This window comes from Tachypleus tridentatus, chromosome 9 (assembly GCF_004210375.1).
Source record: "Tachypleus tridentatus isolate NWPU-2018 chromosome 9, ASM421037v1, whole genome shotgun sequence".
In the NCBI taxonomy this organism is placed as follows: domain Eukaryota; kingdom Metazoa; phylum Arthropoda; class Merostomata; order Xiphosura; family Limulidae; genus Tachypleus; species Tachypleus tridentatus.
In genome coordinates, this window is record NC_134833.1 from 111971831 (window position 1) to 111996489 (window position 24659).

The following is a 24659-nucleotide window of genomic DNA, read 5'->3' on the forward strand; positions in this document are numbered from 1 at the left end:
TTAGTTGAAGATTAAATTGCTTTAAATTCTAAAATTAATAACTTTACCTTCTCAGCTGCACGTAGCTAAAATACGAACAATACGCATATTTTTTGAATAGTAATTCACAAAAACCCGTTCTACGATGTAGCATCATATGTATGTGTGGATGGTCAGTCGTGTGAGAAAAAACATACACAAAGTTTCTGTCCATTTTGCTTTTTATTCTGAATTTCCAATTAATTTAAAAAAACAAGAATAAATGCACATTCTTACAATGACAATAAAATTACATTACTATAACATTTAATAATTAAAAAGACTGAATATTTATATTTAAACAGCATCTACTAATCATAAACATTATTATCGTTTGGCTAGTTTTTAAAACACTAAAAAACTATTCAACACCGTAATGTCAAGGATCAAGGGTAAAAATATTAATTTTAAAAAAAAATTCACCCCATTCTTCTAATAAAGCAGTATATTAACACAAAAGTGGAATTAGGTTGTTTGCATACATGCACATACATATAAGGGTTTGAAACAAATTAATTTGTAAGATAAAGTAAAAATATAGACAATTTTTAAATACACATGTATACAAACAAACAAACTTTGTGAAAGAAACAAAATGCTATGAGAAATTTACGAATGTAATTTTATGGTCTCAGCAAAAGGCTTAAACTTAGGAAATAAAGTTCTATTTCATAAGTTATAAACATTTGTTTTGCAAAAATGAACTGAGATCAATATTCTGAATAAATAATTCATAAACCCATATAAATTTAAAAAAATGGTATAACGTTAGTTCTGTAATACCATGATTATTAATAAATTATCTACTACTGGTGCAGCGAATTGCACCTATTTAACAAATGTGATGTTCAATTTTCTTTCAAAATTGTAATGCTGAACGAATTAAAATTACCATTATATATACAATTATGATATTTGTATAAAGGAAAAACAACAAAAAATTTAGCAACATATGTTATATATTTACTGAGAAAATAACATGAAATTATTATCAAATAAATATAACTGACAGTACAATTTCCAAGTGAATGTTTATCAATTTAAAAATTATTAGTATATATATTTTCAAATGACAATTTTATCAACAAGGTTAAAGTATTAAAACAACTTGAATGTTTTTTAATTTTCAGTTTTGTTATAAAATAAAATACAACTATCAACACTTTTTTCAGAATTAAAATGTTTTATACAAAGATTTAATCTTTCATTATATTTTATACACAATACTCTGATAAAACATAAGTCTCAACATTATAGAAATAACTTTATATCAACAGTAAAGAATTGAAGTAAATAGTATCTTTATTTAGAAAAGTAGAAAATAAAAATATCAAGTATATTTTATAAATTAATTTTATAAAAATAAAATTAATATTTTTGAAAGTACATTTTTATCAAAGGAAAAAGTGAAATAGGTAAGTTTTGCAACATTTTAAAATGATTTTTTTGTTTATTTATTCTTAAACGTTACACAATAGGCTACCTGTGATCTGCCAACTGTATGCATCAAAACTCCCCATTTTTAGTTTTAAGCCTTCTGAATCACTTTTGAGCTACTGGGAGGCTTTTAAGCACATTAAACAAGCACATTAAATTACTATTATGATATTATTGTTAGAAAAAAACATTTGAAGATGTTCATAAGACAGTAAAAATTGTTGGCTGATTAATTTTTCATACAACATGATAAATACACATTTAAATTCATAGTGCAACTTTTACTGATGATATCTTAACACTAACTTCAAAATAGATATTTTCTTTTGATATTTTCCTTTTTAAAAATATCCTGAATGCAAACAGAATTGAATATTAATACATCATATAAAAAGCTTTTATGTAACAAAACAAAATACTTGCAACCTGTGAAACTACACCCACAAACTATTTTGGGTAAGAGAAAAGCCACATCATAATTCTTTTTTACACAATTTTTCCTTCTCTTCTTAATCTCCAAAATCATTGAATGACTATAATTGTAACATTATATATAACTATTGTATATAGTTGTATTTATATTCATATTATTATTCTTTTTTTAAAATATTTTCATCCATTTTGTATACCAACTTGTTTAATGACTGTTAACAGATTTATAGCTTTTAACAAGCAAAGCACGTATATCTAACTTTCAGAAAATACAAATAATTCTTACCCAGAGAAAACATAGATTTATACAGTATTCGGTTTATCTTTGAGAACAATAAAAAATTTGGAGTAATTAAAAGTGTTGGCATGTAAAGGATAAGAATTTAAAAACATTTACATAATAATTCTGAAACTCAACTTTTTGTGTGGTAGTTAAGAGTACTGTATTAGAACATGTTTAATGTTAGAGATGTAAAAGTTAAAAAATATTACAATGCCATTTTGTATCAAAAAACTGTAGTATCACTACTAAATTAAAACATCACAATTAAAAATTATATAGTACAAAAATTGTAAATCTATCTTGCAAAGAAAGGAATAGTGGCATAATTTCAGTTCTATAACACAAAATATGCATAATTCTTATAATTCTGCACTATTAACAGAATTTCCTATTTTCAAGTATTTAAATTCAACTGATTAAAAAATAAAATTTTTGATTTTTTTTAGTAATATATAATTTTACTAAATATTTCTCTTTCAAATACATACATTCAAAATAACTATGAATTAAAAACAAAATAACTTCATTAGCAAATAGTTCACATTATTTTCATATACACATATCCAAAAGAACTATGAGTTAATAATAGAATAATTTCATTAACAATAATTCACATTATCATATTTTCTGAAACTTTTTTTTACATCAGGCTACTGAGCAAATTGTCCAAATAAATAAGAAAAGCTGATTGGAACCTTGTACACAGACGGTAAGTCTTCTGATGTATATTGTTGGTTTTGTATTTACAAAAAAAAACAATCTTAGCCTTTGAAAGGTTGTGCCCAAGAATTACTTGTGTTAATATACAACACTTTGCATCTCTGATAAACCATATTGGCCAAAAAAGTTAAAATTTATTGAACAAATGAATGATGATTATGAAATAACTAATACACCCCAGAGACTAAAATATTATAACTTAATTAAGAAATGGATAATGATTGAGTCCTTCAATATATCAAATGACAACCTGTTAACTTTGTTCAGTAAATGAATATTACTGTATATCCATTGGCAAACATCTGGGCCAAGAATTTTCATATTTATTCAACAAGCAAATTATTACTTTCAGTTCACCAATAAAATCTAGGATCTATTAATAAACCATACAAAGAAATGTTTAATAAATGTAAGATGGTTTTGTGTTTGTTGGGAAATATAGCAAATCTAGATTCTTAAAGAAATAAAATTAATCAGTTTCATTATCACTTAAACTGCCTTGATAAAATTAAAATAGCTTCCAGAAAAAAAACAAAATACCATCTGATCAGGTATGGCATTGGCTAACTAAAAGTGCAATAGCACTTTTTTCTTTGTAATTACATTCAGTGCTAGAAATATACAAGAACAAAATACCCAAAACTGATTAGTTATCAAAGGATAAGATTATTGTTACAATTATCAGAAATTATGATGAACATGTATTTGTTTTTTCAACTTACTCACAATGTAGGAAGTTATGTCTATGGTATTGTCAGCTATTTTGATTAGTACAATCACATAAAATAAAGAACATTACATTGCTTTCATAATTGTGTTCAACAGTTTAGGACAATACATTCAAGTGTCCTTACTTCCTTCTGTTTATCACACAATAGTATGTAATTGATCTAAATTAGCACTGTTCAGTCTTGCTCTTAACTGTAACCATGATGACATTAGTCTGATGTATCAGGTGCAAAGCACTCACAAATACAGTTTGAGCTCTGAAAAAAAAAGAAAGGAAAAGACAATCTGTGAATGAAATAGATTGAATAGCAAAATAAAAAAATGTTTACTTTCTACTTTAAATAATATAACCAGTTAGAAACACTAAGAACCTACATGTTCAAAAACTTAACAAGTAGAAAATGTATAACATGAGGGATTTAGTAAAGTAATTAGATGAAGCAGATATCTGACTAGTTTCAGGTTAAAATCTCACATGGACTCAGTTCTAAAAAATTCAGAAATTTTCTAATTTTACCAAATGGTGTGCTAATCCTGATGACTATTGTCAATGATTTTATGTGGAATATAAGTTATAGCACAAGTAACATCTGGATCTGGTAAACCAGTATAAATAATTTAGTCCTACTCATCCGTTTCGTGACAGGCTCGGGATAATATACAAGTTTGTATGCACATTTCCACACGTTAGGTATTTATGCTATAATCTTTCATGAGATATGCATATCTTCACAAAATTTGTAAGGATTACAAGTTTTTGGTACACAAAAAGTCAGTCTTTTTAATGAAGTATTTTAATAAAGATTAGTCTGCGAAAATATCAAGTTTATTTCATTACTAGTCCAAGTGCAAAGCAATTTTCATGTTACCATTAAAAAACTATTCTTTGTTCTAAAAATTTCAAATATTAATGTAATCTTCAAAACCTAAATACATTTCAAATACTTGTTTTCAGTAAGACTTTATATTTTGTCTGTTATTTTTTCTACCTTAATTATGTGAGGTCTGTAAATTTGACAGACCAAGTAACCACCATAAAAATTATGAAATATATGCCCATTTTTTTGTTCTAAAATAACTACAAATTATAATATGAAAATACAAATGTTTAGTTTAAATAGCTTAAGTCTCATAGCATTATATATTTATTATTTTTAGTATATTGATCTTCCAGTTTTGCCTGACTAACATTAAATAACTTCCACTGATGCAGCACATGCACTCATGTTAGTTTTTACAAAGTGACTCTGGTTTGGTTGTATTTTAGTGGACTAATATTTTGTAACATACAGTCACATTTCAATTATCACACATTATGTGTATATATATATATTATTAGCATTTAGTAATAAGTTATTAAACTTATTGTACTTAAAATATAGAACAGTAATAAAGATGTAAAGCAAAATTATCTCTTCTAGCTATGACCTATGAATTTGGTTGCTGATGGATGTAGGTTACTAAGCCTTTTGAAATTTTGCACATGAAGAATAGGAAATATTTCTTAAAAGTTTTATATATATATATATACACTTACATACACATAGTTAGATAACCATAAACTCATAAATTATTATATCAATACCACAGAATTTCACTGTAATTTACAACTAATAACTAACTAGGTCTGAGAAATATGAAATTTCAATCACACTAAGGATACAAACTATTTCCTTGAAATATTGGTTGGAGAAAATGAGGTAACCTCTTAACAGATTAAAATGGTTGAGAAAACCATTAGAGGGATATTCTAAGCTGTCGATTGGTTATTCGCACATCATATATTGAAGTAAGCATACATTTGTTTGTTTGTATATAAGGGACCATTTCCAAAAATGGAAAGAGGTGAAAAGGACCACTGTGTTTGATTCAGTATGTAAGTCACATCTCAGCAAAATGAAAACAAATGAGGTTCTTATTTTATACTCTAACTTATCAATATTGGTCATTTGAATTCCCAATTTGTATGAAATTATACAATTAGTATTTTGACATCACAAACATCTAATTTTAAACAGTGCTTCATTCAACATAATATGTGACCCACTAAAATTGTATTTATGCATGTTCTTTAAATATTTACTTTCAAATTATGGAAGTATCAAGTGCATAATATTAAAATTTGAAATGTAATTACAGTTTGACACTAAACGTATTGAAATAAATTCATAAAATACCAGTTCAATAAAATTTTGAAAGGAAATCAACAAATGCAATGACATGGCCTTAGACTAGTGATCTTTTGCTATAGGGTTAAAGAATAATGAACTTCACCTAAAACTCTGAGACTAAAGAAACACTTTGCACACTTACTGTCCCTCCTTAAAAAAATCTTTCAAGGTGTTACTAAAGCGTTTAGAACACTTCACAAACTCTTTCTTTCGTTGCTCCAAAGCCTAGAAACAAGAAAAAAATTACTACAAATATAACATCTCATTTACAATTTTTAAATGCTAATAGTAATTCTCAGGTCACAGAAACTTGAACTGTACTATTCCAAATTTTTTTTATTTGTAATTAAAGATTGGTATGTATATATTAACTAAAAATTCTAAATCTTTGACTTTTCAACTGTTTATACATTTACTCATAAATTACATATGCATACAAGTCCATTTAATATAAATCATAAATTATCAAGATTTCTGAAACAAGTTTATTTTAACTAAATTTAAAAATCATTTGATAAATTTTTTTTATAGCAAGATAAAATTTTCTTACATGGATAATGTATTACCAATAGGTACTTACCTCTATTCTCACAAAGGCTATTTCACTTAATGATTGTCCTCTAAGCATTGCTAAAATAGTTTTAATAAACAGTGCACCAGTTTTTATACCCCACCAGTATTGCACCCTTTTTGAACATGCACATATCATGTGACTACTCCCTACCAATAGTCCTGTGCCACTTGTAACAGCCTAACTAGCTCTCTCTATTATTTCCAGTCAATCCTTACTTCCAACAATTGGCAGGTACGAGAATGAAAAAAACACCAGAATTCATGGGGAGAAAATGAGAGGAGGCAAGTATCTATCAGAAATACATTTTCAGTAAAAGAAATGTTATCTTCTGAAACAAATTTACTCATTCTCACACAGAGGATAGGATCTCATACTCTTGATGATGAGAAACCCCCTTGAAATAAAAATTTATCTCAGAACAGCTGGTATTGGTATTAAGAGTTTTATTGATAAGAAGAGAACAATGTTTCAAACTTCCTAGGTTATCTTCAGGTTAAGAAAGAGAACTTACAAGCAACATCTTAGTGATGAGAGTATCAATGGGTTCCAGATTGTAGGGAGCATTGCAGGTGGAAGTTAGATTATTGATTAGTGTAGGTATAAAGATGTTCCTTTATATTGGTTTAATTTTGGTTTGGTTTTTGCTGTATAAGTAGAGCTTCTTCGATTTTTTATTTGTTTATATTTGTTTCCTTATTTACTATCTGGATGTTTTCTATGGTTATGTTGTGGTTATTTGATTTGCAGTGTTCAAAAATGTGTGAAGATGTTTTTTTTTTTTGCTCTTTGAATCTAGTTTCCATTTTTCTGCTTGTTTTTCCAATATAGAAGTTGTGGCAGTTGTTGCATTTTATTTTATAAATAATGTTGGTGTTGTGTTTGTCAGTGTACTCTTTACATAGTATGGACTTCAGTTTTGTAACTGTTTTTTGAGTAAATTTGGTGTTTACTGCAATGTTGTGTTTTAAGTTTTTTCCAAACATTGGTTATTTTTTCCCTGATGTCAGGAACATGTGGTATGCACCAGTATAAGGTTTTATAGTTTGTTGTATCTTGGGATTTATTATTGTTTGTTTGTTGTTGGTCAAGGTGTGTGCATATAATTTTTTCATTGGTTTTTGAGGAAATTTGTTGATGTTGATGAACTGTTGTTTTAATTTGTTGATTTCATCATTAATTTCATTGGGTTAACATAGTTTTGTGGTTGTGTTTATTTGGTTTATTAATATGTTGAGTTTTTGTTTTGTTTCATGTGCTGAGTCCCAGGGAACATGTAATCTGGTATGGGTGGTTTTCCTGTGGATTTCTGCTTTAAATTGTGTATCAGTTCTAGTGATCTTGAGGTTAAGAAATGTTATTTGGTTAGTTTTTTCCTGTTCACAAGTGAACTTAATGTTCGGATGTGTTGAGTTAATGTGATTGAAAAACTAAGTGTGTTCTGTGGATGTGAATCCAGCAATTGTATCAACATACCTGTACCAGTATATTGGTGGGTGTAAGGCTGAATTGAATGCTTAAGATTCAATTTGTGTCATAAAAATGCTGGTGAGAACTAGTGGCATGGATTCCCCATACTTAGGCCATTTATTTGTAGGTAGTTTTGATTATGGAACATAAAGTTAATTTTGGGGGTAGTGAATTCTATAAGGGTTACTAATTGGTTGCTGGGGATGTGTATCAATGGGGTACCTAAGACATAACAAATTAACAACACATGGGGGTCACGTTGTACCTGGTTTTTGAGTAAATTTGGTGTTTATGTGTAAAGAATATGCAACGTAATGGAAAGGGCATTGGAATTTAGCCTACCACGGGTACAACAACCTGGAGTGAAGTATATGTGTTTAAAAACTTACCCCAAATCTCCTGGGAGAACTTAAAGCTAGAGAAAGAAAGGAAAAGAAAAACAAGTCTTTTCCCAGTTGAAAGATATAAAGGCCTGCAATTGGGGGAAGTACCTCAAAAAAGGAGAGACCAGTGTGGTAACTCAATGAGTGTCTTTTTCCTCAGAAATAGTGTTGTGTTGAAAAGTACCAACTCCCTGTGAACCAAGACATGTACTTCTTCAGCAGACACAGTCGACCTCATGTGCTGGGAAGTCGTGCCATGTACATTTCCACCAGTCAAGGTAATGGCAATGCCCACCAAAAGAAACTTCAAATTCATATTAAAATACATAGTATTTGAAAATGAGAAAATGTTGAATGCAAAGTCATGAAAACAAATGAAATCATATGCAAAAAAATTAGAAACTGTTTAACATATTTAATCAGAAATGGCAATCAAAAATTGTAGTCACATATGGAAAAATTGTGTCATACCAATGGGAAATGTAAGAATTAAGTGAAATAGCAGAGAGAGCTAGTTGAATCATTATAAGTGATGCAAAAATATTAGTGGAAAACAGTTACATGATATGCATGTATTCAAGCTGGTTGGATGCAAAGAATTGTTCTCTGTTGACTAAAATACTTACAGGGCAGTCAACAATTAAGAGAAGCTTTGTAAGTCCATTTTGGAAGGTTTAGATGTAAGACTATAAACTACATCATATAATAATTCTTTCAAATAATTCCTGTGGCTTATCATTTTCAGTAACTATTGTCAGTTTAAAGTATTGACTGGGATTTAAACCACATAATATAACAAATCTCTAGCCTTTCTCTATATGCTAGTTTGATGAAACTGTGCCTAAAAATTGGTCCAAGTTTTTTTTTGTCTACTCTTTAACTTCATTCTAAAATTGAATAGATCATTGACTCTTATTTTATACATCCTTAACTTAATTACAGGAAATTCCTTCAAGGAATAATACATTAAAAGTTATATAATAATCAGAGATTGAGATTATGCTAAATTTTCCAGTATATAGCACTGAAAAATAACTATTTTGATAAAGTACATATAAGAAAAAGTAGACACTTTGGTTGAAAACAAAGATTTTAAAAAAGAAACTCAAATCTTGCCACAATCATTTATGTATTCATTCATTCTTTTTTAAACTTTAAATTTCAGCATACTTCATATCTAAAGGCATCCCACAACAAAGGCAAAACACCCAATTATAAAACTTTCCAGGATAAAGATGAGTCATATCATACTGAACTTTTTACTTGTCTTCTTAACCTACCATTTTCACCACTAAATGAAGGTGATGCACTGTTACTGTCAATTCCATTAACAATTTTAAACATCTCAATCAGATTCACTTTAACTTTAACTACTTATGGTAAAAGGAATAAAATTATCAGCATTTACATTTACTGATATTTGTATATTCAAAAGGCAACAACTTCATAGGTCTTCTTAACCTGTTCTCATATAACAACCTTTTCATTCAAGGTAGCCATTTATTTGAGCATCACTTTTCAATAAATCAATGTTCTTATGGATGATGCCCAAGGTCCCATAGGTTAATTTACACTAATTCTGCCGATAAAAAATTTCAATTTCAGGGTAGGGGTGGTAGTAATCCTGATGAGCAATAAAATCAAATCAGATATACATGCACCTCATGCTCAGCATTGCTGGTACACTAAAATCAAATCAGATATACATGCACCTCATGCTCAGCATTGCTGGTACACAAAAATCAAATCAGATATACATGCACCTCATGCTCAGCATTGCTGGTACACAAAAATGAAATCAGACATACAGGCACCCCATGCTTGGCATTGCTGGTACAAAAAATGTAGCTAATAAAAGGAAGAAAAAAAAAGTCTCATAGATTACTATAATCCTAAAAAAAATTTCAAGTACCACACAGCTACTGTAGACTCTATCTTGCTTCAAAATAGCAACACCCACTAGGAATACAAATAAACTAAAAAAAAAGGAAACTATTATACCCTTTAAAAATGAGAACAACTCAATTAATACAAAATTTTGTTGGTGAAACTATTCACTGAAACTATATTTTTATCTGTGTAAATTTAATACCATCATTCTTTAATCTTTGTTAACACCTCAGTGATGTGTTTGAGGATTGTCTTAAAACATATTTATAATGGCTGGTTGGATGGTTGATTTAGTGTTTTATGGCACAAAGCAGCTAGGCTATCTGCACCAAACATCTAGTAAAAAGTTAAAGTTAGTAAAATTCATGAAAGTAAATTAAGGTAAACAAGACAAAGGTTAATTTTTGAATTAATAACATAAATAACATTAAATCCAATTTTTCACTTAGTCTAGAACAGTAAGAGAAAAACTACAGTAATACAAGTTGTAAAGTACTTTCCGTAGCATAATTGTAATTATGTAATTACTTACTAACAGGTAAGTTCAAAAACCATTCTTAGTCACCTGAAGTTAGCATTTCCAGTCTTGGTTTTGAGTTATTTGACATTATGACCATTTTCAGAAAGTAAAGTAATAAAAGTTTTAAAAGGCTTTCAGCAAAATTTTAACTATAGCTCACCAGGATAACTAACAGGTAGTTCAAACAGCAGTGTTAGTCACCTGAAGTTTGTTTTTCCAGTCCTGGTTTCGAGTTATTTGACTTTAAGGCTATTTTCTAATTTCAAATCAAACTAGATGTACTTTGATTCTTCAAAAGGAATCAAATTAAAAAACATCTAATGTATAAATTAAAAAACTTAAATAGCATTAAGAAGATTAATGGCCTTTAAGAAACTAAAAACATTTCTAAGGTGGACAGTGTCACCATCGCCAATAACACTAACACTACAAATAAACCATGGGACAAAACATGTTTAAAGTGGTGCCATCGTTGACAGTCATAATGACAGTAAAACATGGTTTATTGCAACCTGAGTGCTAAACAGACAACACACACATTGGTGCATCAGTCTCAGATAAAAGAAAACAATGAGTTAAAAAACTGTGACCATTGCATAGTCTAGAGAGAACAACTTCCTCTTTCCAATCCTTACCAAAGCAAGAGATGGTTTTATTTGGAAAAGCTTGTTTTCACGTTGCTCACTCCAAGTCCACTGCCAACTGGAACGAAGCTGAGCCTTGAATACAGGACCATAGTCTATGTAAGGAACAGGCACAGCAGTGATAGTGGCAGAGCAGACAGATTTAGCTGCAATGTAGGTGAGCTCGTTCCTGTGAACATCAATGTGGCTCAGTTTCCAGTAAAACTGGATAGAAGCAGACAAAACTGTGACCACTGCATAGTCTAGAGAGAACAACTTCCTCTTTCCAATCCTTACCAAAGCAAGAGATGGTTTTATTTGGAAAAGCTTGTTTTCACGTTGCTCACTCCAAGTCCACTGCCAACTGGAGCGAAGCTGAGCCTTGAATACAGGACCATAGTCTATGTAAGGAACAGGCACAGCAGTGATAGTGGCAGAGCAGACAGATTTAGCTGCAATGTAGGTGAGCTCGTTCCTGTGAACATCAATGTGGCTCGGTTTCCAGTAAAACTGGATAGAAGCAGATGTTAAAGAGAAATGGGCCAGTTGGTTTTAAATATTGGTGAAAACAAGGTGTGAACTAACATGAAGCAATTTTAGGGCCAGTAGAGAACTAAGCAAGTCAGTATAAATAGTGCAATTTGAGTACTGCTCAGCTTCTATGTGATCCAGGGCAAGACAAATGCCATACAGTTCAGCAGTGAACACAGAAACTGTAGAGCTCATACAGACACGTAATTTCGAACCATCTGTATAAATAGGAATGGAAGGATTATTTGAAAGATGTTCAGCAAATAACAGACAGTATTTCCAATCAGGAGTGTCTGCTTTACTCAGATGATTTGAAGATAGGTCACATTTTGTGACTGTAAGAAGCCATGGCGGGATGGGCTGATCAGTGGATACAGCAATGCTATCGAAGGACAGACCCAATTCATCTAACTGCCTGGATACAAAGGCCAAAAGGAGCAATGGTAGACCGTCTGGTCTGAAAAAGTATGGCCATTCAAGGAAGGAAAACACAACCCCAGGTGAGATGCTTTGGTAAGGAATGAAGTTTTGAAGCATATTGTAAAGACAGTTGCAAATGGTGGAGGTGCAAAGAAGGTTCATGAGACTCTATGTATAAGCTCTGAACTGGGGAAGTGCAGTAAGCCCCATTGCAGAGCTGAAGTCCTTGATGATGAATAGGGTCTAGCATCTTTAAGGCTGATGGTCTGGCAGAGCCATAGACCAGTGATCCATAGTCGAGTTTCGATTGAATAAGAGCACGATATATCTTTAGCATAGAACATTAATCCGCTCCCCAAGTGATGATAGAGGACACAGAGGATGTTTAATGATCTTGTACATTTAACCTATAGCTGCTTGATATGTGGTATAAAGATTAGCTTACGGTCAAAGATATGGCCCAAGATCTTTACACTGAAAAGTGCGACACTCAAAACACAGCCCTAAACAACTCCAAGATCCTGTGGAAAAGAACTGGAGGGTGTCTAACCCATATGAACTTGGAATTACTTGTCCCTCAAAATTTTTTAATAAAAATGGGCAAATGGCCAGGTAACTATATATATGGAGGTCTCACAAAATGCCATACCTCCATGTTGTACCATAAGCCTTCTTAATGCCAAAGAATATTGATACAAGGCATTTTTGTTTGATGTTTCAAGTCAAATCAGGAAGTCCATGGTGGAGTGCTGTTATCAGAACCCACAGTGGGTGGATGAGAGGAAGTTGTTTGATTGGAGGAACCAAACAAGACGAACACTAACCATCCTCTCTAAGGTCTTACAAAGATAGCTTGTGAAAGAAACTGGATGGTAGTTTGAAGGAATCTTGGGATCGTTCTCAGGCTCAGAGAAAGGTAGGACAATAGCCTGGTGCCAGGCATCAAGAAAAATATTCTCCTGGCAGATCCGGGTAAAAACAATCAGAATAATAGCAAGAGAAGAGAGACAGATGGCGCAGCATTTCATAGAGTGCCTCCTCAGGTCGGACTGATGTACTGCCAGACCAATGAATGGCCAGTATGAGTTCCACCAGTGTAAAGGGATGATTATAGTCATAAAGATAATCAGTTTTAAAGGAAAGAGGTGATTTCTCTGCTCAAGTCTTGATGGCTAAGAAGGTGGAGGAAGAATCAGAAGTGCTAGATACCCGACAAAAGCTATTTCCTGGCCATCAGATAGCAAGATCGAGAGGAAGACAGAATTATATTGCCCACTGACCTTTTGAATCTTTTCCCATATGACTTTGGAACTGGTGGTAGAAGATATGCTGGTTGTGAACATAATAAAGACACTGCAGCAATGCCAGGGTTTTGTGAGCACTACACCCAAACACCAGCATCAGAGACAACATCCACAACACTGTTGAGAACATCCAACACTGGTACTTGGTTGACCCTAGCCCAAGTGGACCAGCTGATTGACCCAAGGGGGGTCACCCATCTACAGGAATTTAAGGCTAAAGTGGATGTTTAGATTCCAGAGGAGGTAAACTGAAAGAACAGAACCTTCCCTGGGAGGTCCCCTCACCACGTACAAAAATCCACACCGAGGGGTTTATAATGGTTATGTATCAACAATAAATCATCAAAATATTTGTGAATGAGATTCTATGAATTGGTTGATCAATGCAATTTATGGATGAGTAGCAGTTTTCACCATACTTTATCTTTAAGCATTTTATTGACCAATCCCTTATTCATGTCAATGATGTAAATATAACAAAGCTGAGGTTGCAACACTCAAGGTCCAAGGTACCTCACTTGTGACATTAATCCATGTCGACTGAACTCTCTTTATAACCTTTTGCTTTCTTTCATCTAGCCATTTTGTGATACAACAAGCTAACTTATTCTCCACATAGAGACCACACTTTGTTCAACAAGAAATGCATGTGACACATTGTCAAATGCTTTCCAAAAATCTAGATATATCAAATCCATAGCTTAATTTTAATCAACATACACAAAAGCCTTTTCAAAGAATGTCAAAGATAAGTAAAACAACATTTTTCTGTATTGAAACTGTCTTGACTATCCAAAAAAATTTTTCAATTTGTTAAATGAATGTAAAAGCATCTTTTATTAGACTTTCAAATATTTTTCTCCACCATTGATATAAGACTAATAACCTACAATTATCTGGTCATTTTTTATCATTTTTTTCTTACAGTTAGGAGGAACCTCAGTCAACTTTCAATCCTCTGACATATGCTTACTCTTCAAGAACTCACAAAAATAATATTAGCAAATGGCTTAAATGTCCATTTTTTAATCTCCTTCAAATGCTTTGGGAAATAGTATTTGGTCCAGGAGATACCCTTGCCATTATTCAAACTTCCCAGTTCTTTCTTAAGCTTGGAATTAAAATGATCATCTTGTTCAATCATATTTCCCTCTTGCAACTGCTCAGGATGAGAGATACCAACAGATGACATGTGATATCTAAATTTCTAATAACAATAATTATAGTCTAAAATAAATCTTACCTGTCTACCACTAGGTGAAATAATGAAGGTGGACACTTCATAAACTGTGTCTAGAAGTTTTTTTATTGCACTAGCAATTTCCCTAGAAATCCAAAAGTATTTTTATGAATAAAAATTATTAAAATTATAATTACACAAATATCAAATTTTACAAGACACATGTAATCTTATCATTAATTGAACCACAATAAAGACCATGGCTACACTAAAAGGTAAAATTAAGAAGGATAAAACACTACATTTTAAATGAAATTTAAGAACTACCTTTTAATTATGAAATTTGTATAAAATGAGTAACTGATGTTTCTTTGTTAATGATCCTGTAATACCTTTCTTTTAAAAATAAAAGACAATAGTATGCACAATAACACAAAACAATATGATTCTGAAACTTTAGATAATTCTTGTAATAGATTTGCTAGTGTTATTCATAACAATAAAAAGGAAATTAAATAAATTATAAAAGTTTCTAACAAATTTAAAAGATCAGATGAGTTTGCACAAAACTTCATAGTTTACAACAGTTTTATAGAAGTGTTAAAACAGTCTTACATTTCTCATAAATGTCTACAAAGATAACTATAAAATGAGCTTTTGTGTGATTTACTTGCATTGAAGGAGCTATACCATGTGTACTATAACCTAAGCTGGAAAGTTAATTGTTATTCAAAAAGACGTTGACAGGCTTTGTGATTAGGTAATGAAACAAGATTTAATATTAAGTAGCGTTCGTAGAGTGTTCTAAAGAAATACTAAGTTTTATAGTAAGATGAGTAAAGAATCAAGGTGTGACACTGACAAAATTCTAAACCTTTTGTTGAGTTCTTAACTGTAGTAAAAGTAGCATAAAGAGTGTTATGTTTTATTTTTCATAATTTTGGATTTAGCAGTAAAAACGTTATTGCAGTCGTTTAAGTACTTTGGTTGGCCTTATGTGGCGTATTAACATGATATTGACAACATGGCCATTTCGTCGTTCAAGACCATTTTCTCATCCAGAACTGAGAAAAGTAAAAAAATTAAACCACCCTTTACTTTTGAGGAAATTACCAGTACCTCATGTAGGTACTTATGCAAAATGTTGGTCTCATCTAATGTTGACAGCAACTAATTCCAAATACCAATTATCCTGTTTGAAAAATAAAACTGTCTAAAAACGTATTCTCAAGATGGCTGGTATGGGAATTGAAACTTTAATTAAAATAAAGTACAGGACGTACTAGCCATCTTGAGAATACATTTTTACTTCAAGTGGGTTTCTCATCATCATGAAAAGCTGTCTAAACTGGAGACTAGTCTTTTCTTTCTAAATTTTGAGCTTGAACTTCTGTTCAATTGTCTTCACAATACAGTACAAAATCTTTATCCTGCTTATCCCTGAATAACCTAGCAAATTTTAACAAGATCACCTTCTATTCACATTCTCAAAATGAAACAAGTTAAAAGATTTAAGGCTATTTTATAATATTCCCAGCTCTAGAATCATTCTTGTAGCTCTTTTCTAACACGTTTTCTTAGACAGAATAGGAGACCAAAACCTCACACAGTATTTCAATGGAGAACTAATTTGTGATTAAAAACTGCAATTTTGGATCCCGACTTACAACAAGAGTGCTAATTTATTTGGGTCCTTAATGAACCTAAGCTACTACAAGCTTGTTGCTCCATAAAAATGTATTTTAGTTACAGTTGTAAGCTTGCAACTTAGCTTCCTTAATTAAGTGGATAGTTTGAATTGTTTAAAATTTTGTTGGTAAAAATATACAAACATAAAGGGCTACATTTAATTTGGTTTTGAGAGATAAGTTGTCTGATGAACTAGCTAATGGGTTTTTTGTCACTTTGTGCTTTCTTACTTATAATATTACATACATAATATGGTGCAAAGCAACTAGGCTATCTGCACCAAACAACTGGTAAAAAAAAAAAAAGAATAACAATGAAACTATTATAAAGTGTAGAGGGAAACTAAGTTAAAATAAAAATAGTGGTCCAACATCAGATAAAAACTTAAGTAGAATTAAAAAGGCCAATGGTCCTTAAAAAATTAAAGACATTTGTAAGGTGGACAGTGTCACCATCACTAATTACAATATCCAACGTTAGAAGTTGACACATGGTAAAAATATGTCTAAAATGATGCTGTCACTTATGGTTATAACAAGAGCATGACAGTGAAATATGGGCTATTGTGACTTGAATGTCTCACAGACCACACATTGATGCATCAGTCCCCGATAAAAGAAAACAATTATTTAAAAAACTGTGACCAACAAGTGGCCTAGTTAGGAAGACTTCCTCCTTTTGATCCTTACAAAAACAAGGCAGCCAAAATCCAAAAAAAGGTTTTATCGGGAAAAGCTTGTTTTCATGTTGCTCACTCTAAGTCGACTGGCAATTGGAATGGAGCTGAGCCTTGATACACAGGGCCACAGTTCATGTATGGAATAGGTATAGCAGTGATAACACCAGAACAGACATAGTTGCAGTGTCAGCAAGCTTGTTCTCATAAACACCAAGGTGACCTGGTATCCAGATAAACTGGATAGAAATATGCAATAAAGAGAAAAAGGCCAGTCAATTTTAAATATCAATAAGAATAGGGTGAGAAATGATTCCAGAGCTAGTAGAAAGGAGAGTGAGTTGGTACAAATAGTACAGTTCATGTACTGCATAGTTTCTACGTGATCAAAGGCAAGAAAAATAGCATATGATTCAGTAGTGAGCACAAACTGTAGAGGGAATCCTGTGTGCAACCACTGAATCACAACAAACTATGGCAGAACCCACAGAGTCAACTGATTTTCAACTGTCTGTATAAAGGGGAATGGAAGGATGTTTGGAAAATATCAAGTTATCCCTTAAGTAATGTGTGATTTTAGGTTCAGAAAAAGAAGAAGAAATTTCAAATGCTTTTAATGTTATTTAATCAATAATGCATGCTCCATTATTATTAATTTATTCCTGCCAATGATTCACAAGCTTCTAAATGCCACTTCTATAAAATTATTAGGGTTTGAAGGAAAAGAATTTAGAGAGGGTAGTTTTGACATCTTCGTGTGTTTCAAGCTCTTTTCCCTTAAGATAGTTCTGCAAACTTTGAAATAGATGATAATCAGATGGGACAACATCTGGAGAATAAGGAGGATGTGAAAGTTTTTCCGAGTCTAGCTCTTCAATCTTTGCAGATGTGATCCTTGCTGTACAGAACCGGACATTTTCTTGGTGTAACACAATACCTTTACGATTGATCAAAGCAGGCCTCTTTTCTTTCAGTGCAACATTCAAGCACTCTAACTGTTGACAAAGAAGTCTGATGTAATCATTCTGCAGTGCTTAACATTTTTTCATCTTCGGTCACTAACGTGTCCAAAAAAGGTGGCTTACATTCACGAGAGTGCCGAGAAGTGTAAATGTCCACTCTTGCTCTTAGGTTTGCTTCTGTCAAATCATGGGTGACCCATTTTCTGAGTGTTGACACCTTTATAAGCTGTTGAAGATGATGGTGAATTGTTGAATGGGTTGAATTAAGCTTTTGTGCTAGTTCTTTAACTGTTACAGCACAATCTTCTTCAAGTACAGCCTGCAGCAAGTCATCATTAAACTCAACAGGATGACCTAAACATGGCGCATCACTCAAGTTGTAGTCACCTGATCTGAACTACTGAAACCACCTTCGACATTTTGTTTCATTGAGAGACTTAGCATTATAAACACCTTCAATGTTTCATGTAGTTTCTTCTGCATTATTGCCTTTTTGAAACTCATAAAGCATTATATGCCTAATGTGCTCCTTAAACACATCCATCTTCCTAGGGGTTAATTTAATTAATGATCTGAAAAAGTGGAGTTGGGTTAGTTTCTTTTATTTGTCTGAACATTTTTATACCTGTCCTACTGCATATTTTAGTAATTAAAGTCTTCTAGAAAGATAGAAATGATGATGCACTGTCTATATTAAAATTTTGGACATTACTTACGGGATGACCTGATAGAAAACGGTACCTCTTATGGGAGAATCTATCTTCTTCAGATGACTCAAAGAAAGGTCACATTGGAGGGATGGTAATAAGGCTGGATATGAAGGCCAAAAGGAATAATGGTAAGCCATCTATTCTCAAAAAGCATCACCCACTAAGGAAGGAAAACACAACCCCAAGTGGAATGCTGTAATAAAGATAAAAGTTCTGAAGTGTGCAGTACAGACAGTTACATGTGGCAGTGGTACAGAGGAGGTTCATGAGACTCAGTGTACAAACTCTGGACTGAAAAAGTGTGGAAAGCCCTTGATGGTGAACAGGGTCTAACACCTTCAAGGCCGAAGTCCTGGCAGAGCCATAAACCACAGACCCATAATCCAATTTTGACCAAATGAAAGCACAATAGATCTTGAGCTTAAACTTTCATAAAGAAAATATTTAATTAATAATTACCTTACAAATATACACTACTGACCAAAATCTTAAGGCCAACGAACATAAAGATAAAGAAAAAATATGCATTTTGCATTGTGACACTCAACCACTTATTTGACTAGAGATTCGAAAGATGAAAATAATAAAAGGGAAAATAAAAAACTTTTTTAGCATTTAATAGGGAAAATGTGAACACTATGAAATTAGCCTAAATACTAGCTGGTCAAAAGTTTAAAACCATACCAAATAGAAGCCCTAAACAGGGTAAGAAATGCCCAACAAGAGGTCTCAGTTGTGAGTTGCATGGTCATCATTGTGAATAACTGCAAACATTCTCTTTGGCATGACCAATATAAGCGTTTGCAGAAGGCTGGCTGGAATGTTATTCCAAGTGGTGAAGATGGCTTCATGAAGATCATGCACTGTTTGGAATTAACGTCCATTTTTATAGACTTTCCTTGCCATCCACCTCCAAACATTTTCAATGGAGTTCAGTTCGGGCAAACGTGCTGGATGGTCTAAAAGAATCACGTTATTCGCCATGAAAAAGTCCTTTGTCCTACAGGCATTGTGGATTACAGCATTGTCCTGCTTAATTATCCAGGCATTTCCACACAAGCGAGGGCCTTCAGTCAATAAGGATGCTTTCTCCAACATGCCAATGCACCCAGATGTTGTTTGATGCCCCTGTATAACCTGAAGCTCCATTGTTCCATGGATGAAGAAAGCACCTCCGATCATGATGGAATCTTCTCCATTGTGTTGTGTAGAAAATATCTCTGGATAGACATTCTTATCATGCCAGTAACGTTGGAAGCCATCTGGACCATACCGCTTAAAAGTTTTCTCATCAGAAAACAAAACCTTGATCCACTTTTCTACGTCCCATGTTTGGTGCTTCTCAGCAAAGTTTAACAGAGCTGTTTCGTGGTGTGGAAGGAGGCGTGGCCTTTGAAGACATTTACAGTTTTTAAAGCCTTTCTCTTCTAGATGCCATCTTATTGTTCTTGAGCTGCATTCTGCATCTGTAAGGGCCTTAATCTGGTTCGAAAACTGGCTGGTGCCTTGCCGGACAACCCGTCAAATCCTCCTACTCAATGGCAGCGAAATTTTCTTGGCCTGACCATTGAAAATTCTCGTTCCATATCCCTCAGGGCCTTTTAAGAAATTTGCAACAGCAGTTTTACTACGCCCAATCTCACCAGTGATAGCATGATGAGAGAGACCTTGCTTTTGCAGCTCGATAATTCTGCCATGCTCAAACTCTGTCAACTTTCTGGCCTTTGCCATGTTTTTACCTAATGTAACACAAGAGATATCAGTGGGAGATGTTGACAACGCTAATGTTTGAGCACAAATGACTAAATTTCATTATGTGTTTACTGATTGACGCTTCGTTTCAGTATGGTCTTAAACTTTTGACCAGCTAGTATTTAGGCTAATTTCATAGTGTTCACATTTTCCCTATTAAATGCTAAAAAAGTTTTTCCATTTTTATTTTCTCTTTTCATCTTTCAAAGCTCTACTCAAATAAGTGGTTGAGTCTAACAATGCAAAATGCATATATTTTCTTTATGTTCGTTGGCCTTAAGATTTTGGTTAGTAGTGTATATATGTAAAGTAATTATTAATTAAATATTTTCTTTATGAAAGTTTAAGCTGTTACTAATATCATGTGGTGATTCAACATTTAGATGGTTGCATTTGTTTATGTTAAACTACACACACAAACACACTTAAAAATGTGAGAAAATAAATGTTTCTATAACAAAGATATATGCATTAATAAAACTATGTTTAAAGTTTAAATGTCATAAGTCTTACTGCCCAAAATGTAGAACATAAAAGCTAAAAAACTGTATTTTAGGCATCAAAAAGCTGGGCCATTACAGCCTTTGAGGCTACATTAAATTATTTATACTTACTTGATAGTTTCTAGGAATGTTTTTCGATCATTTATTTCATCTGGAATTCGACTCAATATTTTTTTCAGAGAATAGGCTTTTTTATTCAGTTCCTGGAAAGCATCTTCAGGGCGTGTAGACTTATAGTCTTTTAAATCATAAAATACATATGTTAGATAATATAAACAATTTAAAGGTTTGTTCTTTTTCAAGCAGTTGAAATTCATCATCAAAGAAACATATTTAGTTATATTTTGAAAATTGCACAATTATAAAAATTCATGGAAATGCTGTGACCCATAAAATATTTATTTTACCTATTCTTTGTTTCCATAAAATAGCCATTGTAACCTTATTCCCAGTTTTATTGCAAGTAGATGAAAATATATGTCTCACTGTAGAGATACAAACAACAGATAAACAACTTACCGTATTCAAAAGTTATAAGACTACCTTTCCAGATTAAAAGAAATCTTAATTTACGAGTTTGACAACCCAAATATTCAGAAATCCACAATGACTATAGTGACACATTTTACTCCAAACTTCACAGATATTTAATATATTTACAGAAAATGTACATATAGTCAGTAATGACTAGGCAGGAATAAAATAAATGTCTTTAAATTATTGAGAAATTGCCATTTTTGTAGCTTTCCAATATATAAAATTTTACTCTCTAACGTTTACAGCAGGCAATCTTTAACACACTAGCTGCCATATGATAAATTAAGTATAAACAAAATTAAACATTAAAAATGTGCAAGTAAGCAGTCATGATATCCCAAACACATATGCCACAAGAGAAATTTGACTCTGCAAGGTAACTGTCTGTGACCCACCAGTGGGGAACATGGCAGACAACATGTTAACAACTACAAAATATACCTTTCTAAGATGACAAGACTATACACATGTTAAAATTTAAGATAAGAAAGGTCATCAAACATATGACAGGAAATACAGAACAGAACAAAAACAGGTACCTTCTGTCTCTGGAATACCTCCTTGTAGTTTCAATAAGCTTTCTGTTATGTTGACAGATAAGTCAGCACATCTAACAAGACCCATGACAAAGTCATAGGCAAATCCTGGGTTAGAATACTCTACCTACATCAGAGTTGGTAATAATGATAAGAAAAAAAACAACAAAAATTACAAGTAACATTTTTAATGAAGAAAAATAACATCAGTTTCTAAAAACTACAAGATATAATGCATTGTGATTTACAACAAATAAATGGAATCAAATATGACTTTTAGTAATCCTACGGTGGATATATGTATGCATCCTTAATCAAAGTAAAACTTTAGTTATGCATTATTACACACTCAAAATAATTAAGCTCGATCTCCAACTCATGGAAGCCACTGTCATCCAATGATACAAACATATTTTCCTCAGAAAATCAAGCACATTAATCAAGTCACTTGTAGCTCTTCTACATGTAAATAAGTTACAGACCTACCTGCTCATTAATTGCTAGTTGTGAAAACAATAAACTAATGACCAGCCAAAATAATATAAAATGCACCATACTACCTTGGAAAGTGATGTTTTTAGCGCTTCAGCTGCAGTAGCATCTCTCCTTTCCAGCTATTAAAAAATGAATTATCTTTTAGTTAAAATTGGAGTTAAAACACAAGTCTGATTTTATTGCAATTTGCTCCACTTCTTAACTAACACAAGTAAACTTTACAGTGTTTTGATTTATAAATACCTGAATATCATTTATAAGGTTCAACTTGTAGGTAATTGTTGGGTTTATGAATATTTAATAAAGAAATATATATATTAAAATAGATTTACATATTAAAGGTTACATTTAATGCCAGAAAACTTCTCAGCAAGAAATGTCATAATGCAGTTTTAATTAACACTTTTTACAAATTTATTTGCAATATTCATTATATAAAACATCTCACAGATGTATAACTTGTAACAAAAAAGAAACATTGTAGATTACTGATTCTAAATATTTAAAGAGCAAGAAACCTAGCAACTTCTCTGTGTGTGTGTGTATATATATATACATTTAGACTTCTTCAGAAGTTTGAAATGCAACATGTTTCTGTTCTGTTTCGTTTCTGACATAAAGACATAGTGTTGTTATTATAAGTTTAATGCCATTTCATTAGTTGGCTATACTTTACAATATTTTAGTCTTTACACCTTGAGAAATAACCAGTAGCAACTGTTTTTCAGTATTAACTTACATGTAGTTTTTGTTTACTACACATCAGCCATTTCAAAGACATATTAACATGTAAATAAGAAAAAATACACTACAAAAGTTAACAGTTTACACATGTGACATTACATTATACCCATAAGTGGTATAATTTATAACTTAATAACTTGTTGTACATGTACCAACTTGATAATTTTGGTGTTCTAATCAAAATAAAACCAGATTTTAAAACATTTTATTCCAAAACAGAATTTCTCTGGATGTGAATGAGTATTAAATTTAAAGAGTTACTAATTTACTGTGACAGAAGTAGAACCCTTTAATTTGTAGACAAATGTAGTGATTTCAAATTTTCAATAACTCTTACACACGTCAGTCAAAATATGATACAAAAAATTCCAGTGAAAACCTGCATAATGTTGAAATGGCCCGAGTTCTTTTCGACAGTCTCAGTTGGGATCACAACTACTTCGAGCTGAAGTATTTTACATGCTTAAGTACCTTATTCCTCTTTAAAATACAGATTTGAAACTGATTAATTTCCTTGAAGTTAAAAGTTTGTATGATGTAACAGAAATTATTAAAAATGTCCCAAAAAGAATTGATCATGTTAATGGTATTTTGCATTGTTGTAGACTAATACCGAATAGCTTGTGATTACATAATCAACACATAGGGATAAAACTAAATTATCAATCTCTTACATATGTTCTTCATCGATAATATATCAGCCATAGCGGGTTTACCTCTAAATGTCACGTGTTAATTTCGAGAATCGAGTTGAAAAACGAAGTGTTAGTAATTGTCTGTGCAACTGTCATTTTACTAGTTCAAAATCCATAGCCTAGTCAGGCCTATGCAAATATCAAGGTGTAACTGATGAGTTACGTTTGACTTATATTTAAACATAACCTGCGTATGATTACAATATGAACATTTTACCTTATCCAATATGGGTCTCAAAAGTACTGGGTAAACAAGATGATTTATCGGTGATTCCTCACCCATAGTCATGCTTTACACTGTACCACAAGATAGAAAATTGAAGTAATATTAATTTTGTTGAAAATGTACAAGAATTATTTTTAAATGCAAGAAAGAATGCAACTGTTATATTATATTCTCACTGCCAAAAGAAAATATTACAACAATAATCTACAATGCAGGAAGTACGTCCCAAGTTGTAACAGTGTCATCTATTGGAATAAACATGGCTGATAATTGATTGTGAAAAATAAAGAAAAAGGTTTATAAATAAAACAAAATAAATGTATCTCAAAATAGTTGGTTTGTGAACTCTCTTTGTTAAAGTGAAGATGACCAAAGAAGATCGAAACGTTGTCCTGTACTTTATTTTAATAAAAGTTTCAACACCCATACCAGCCATCTTGAAATACATCTTA

General features: G+C 31.9%; 1 protein-coding gene across 1 annotated transcript; it reads right to left on the reverse strand.

Moving 5' to 3' along the window:
• Positions 1-182: 182 nt before the first annotated feature.
• On the reverse strand, positions 183-24454 carry LOC143226062 (programmed cell death protein 10-like). Its single transcript, XM_076456501.1, has 7 exons — positions 24199-24454; positions 22608-22661; positions 22051-22174; positions 21086-21212; positions 14746-14827; positions 5933-6015; positions 183-3876 (listed from the first exon to the last, which is right to left on the reverse strand). The coding sequence occupies exons 1-7, from the start codon at positions 24268-24270 to the stop codon at positions 3786-3788; spliced, it is 633 nt and encodes a 210-aa protein (XP_076312616.1). The 5' UTR covers positions 24271-24454; the 3' UTR covers positions 183-3785.
• Positions 24455-24659: the final 205 nt, after the last annotated feature.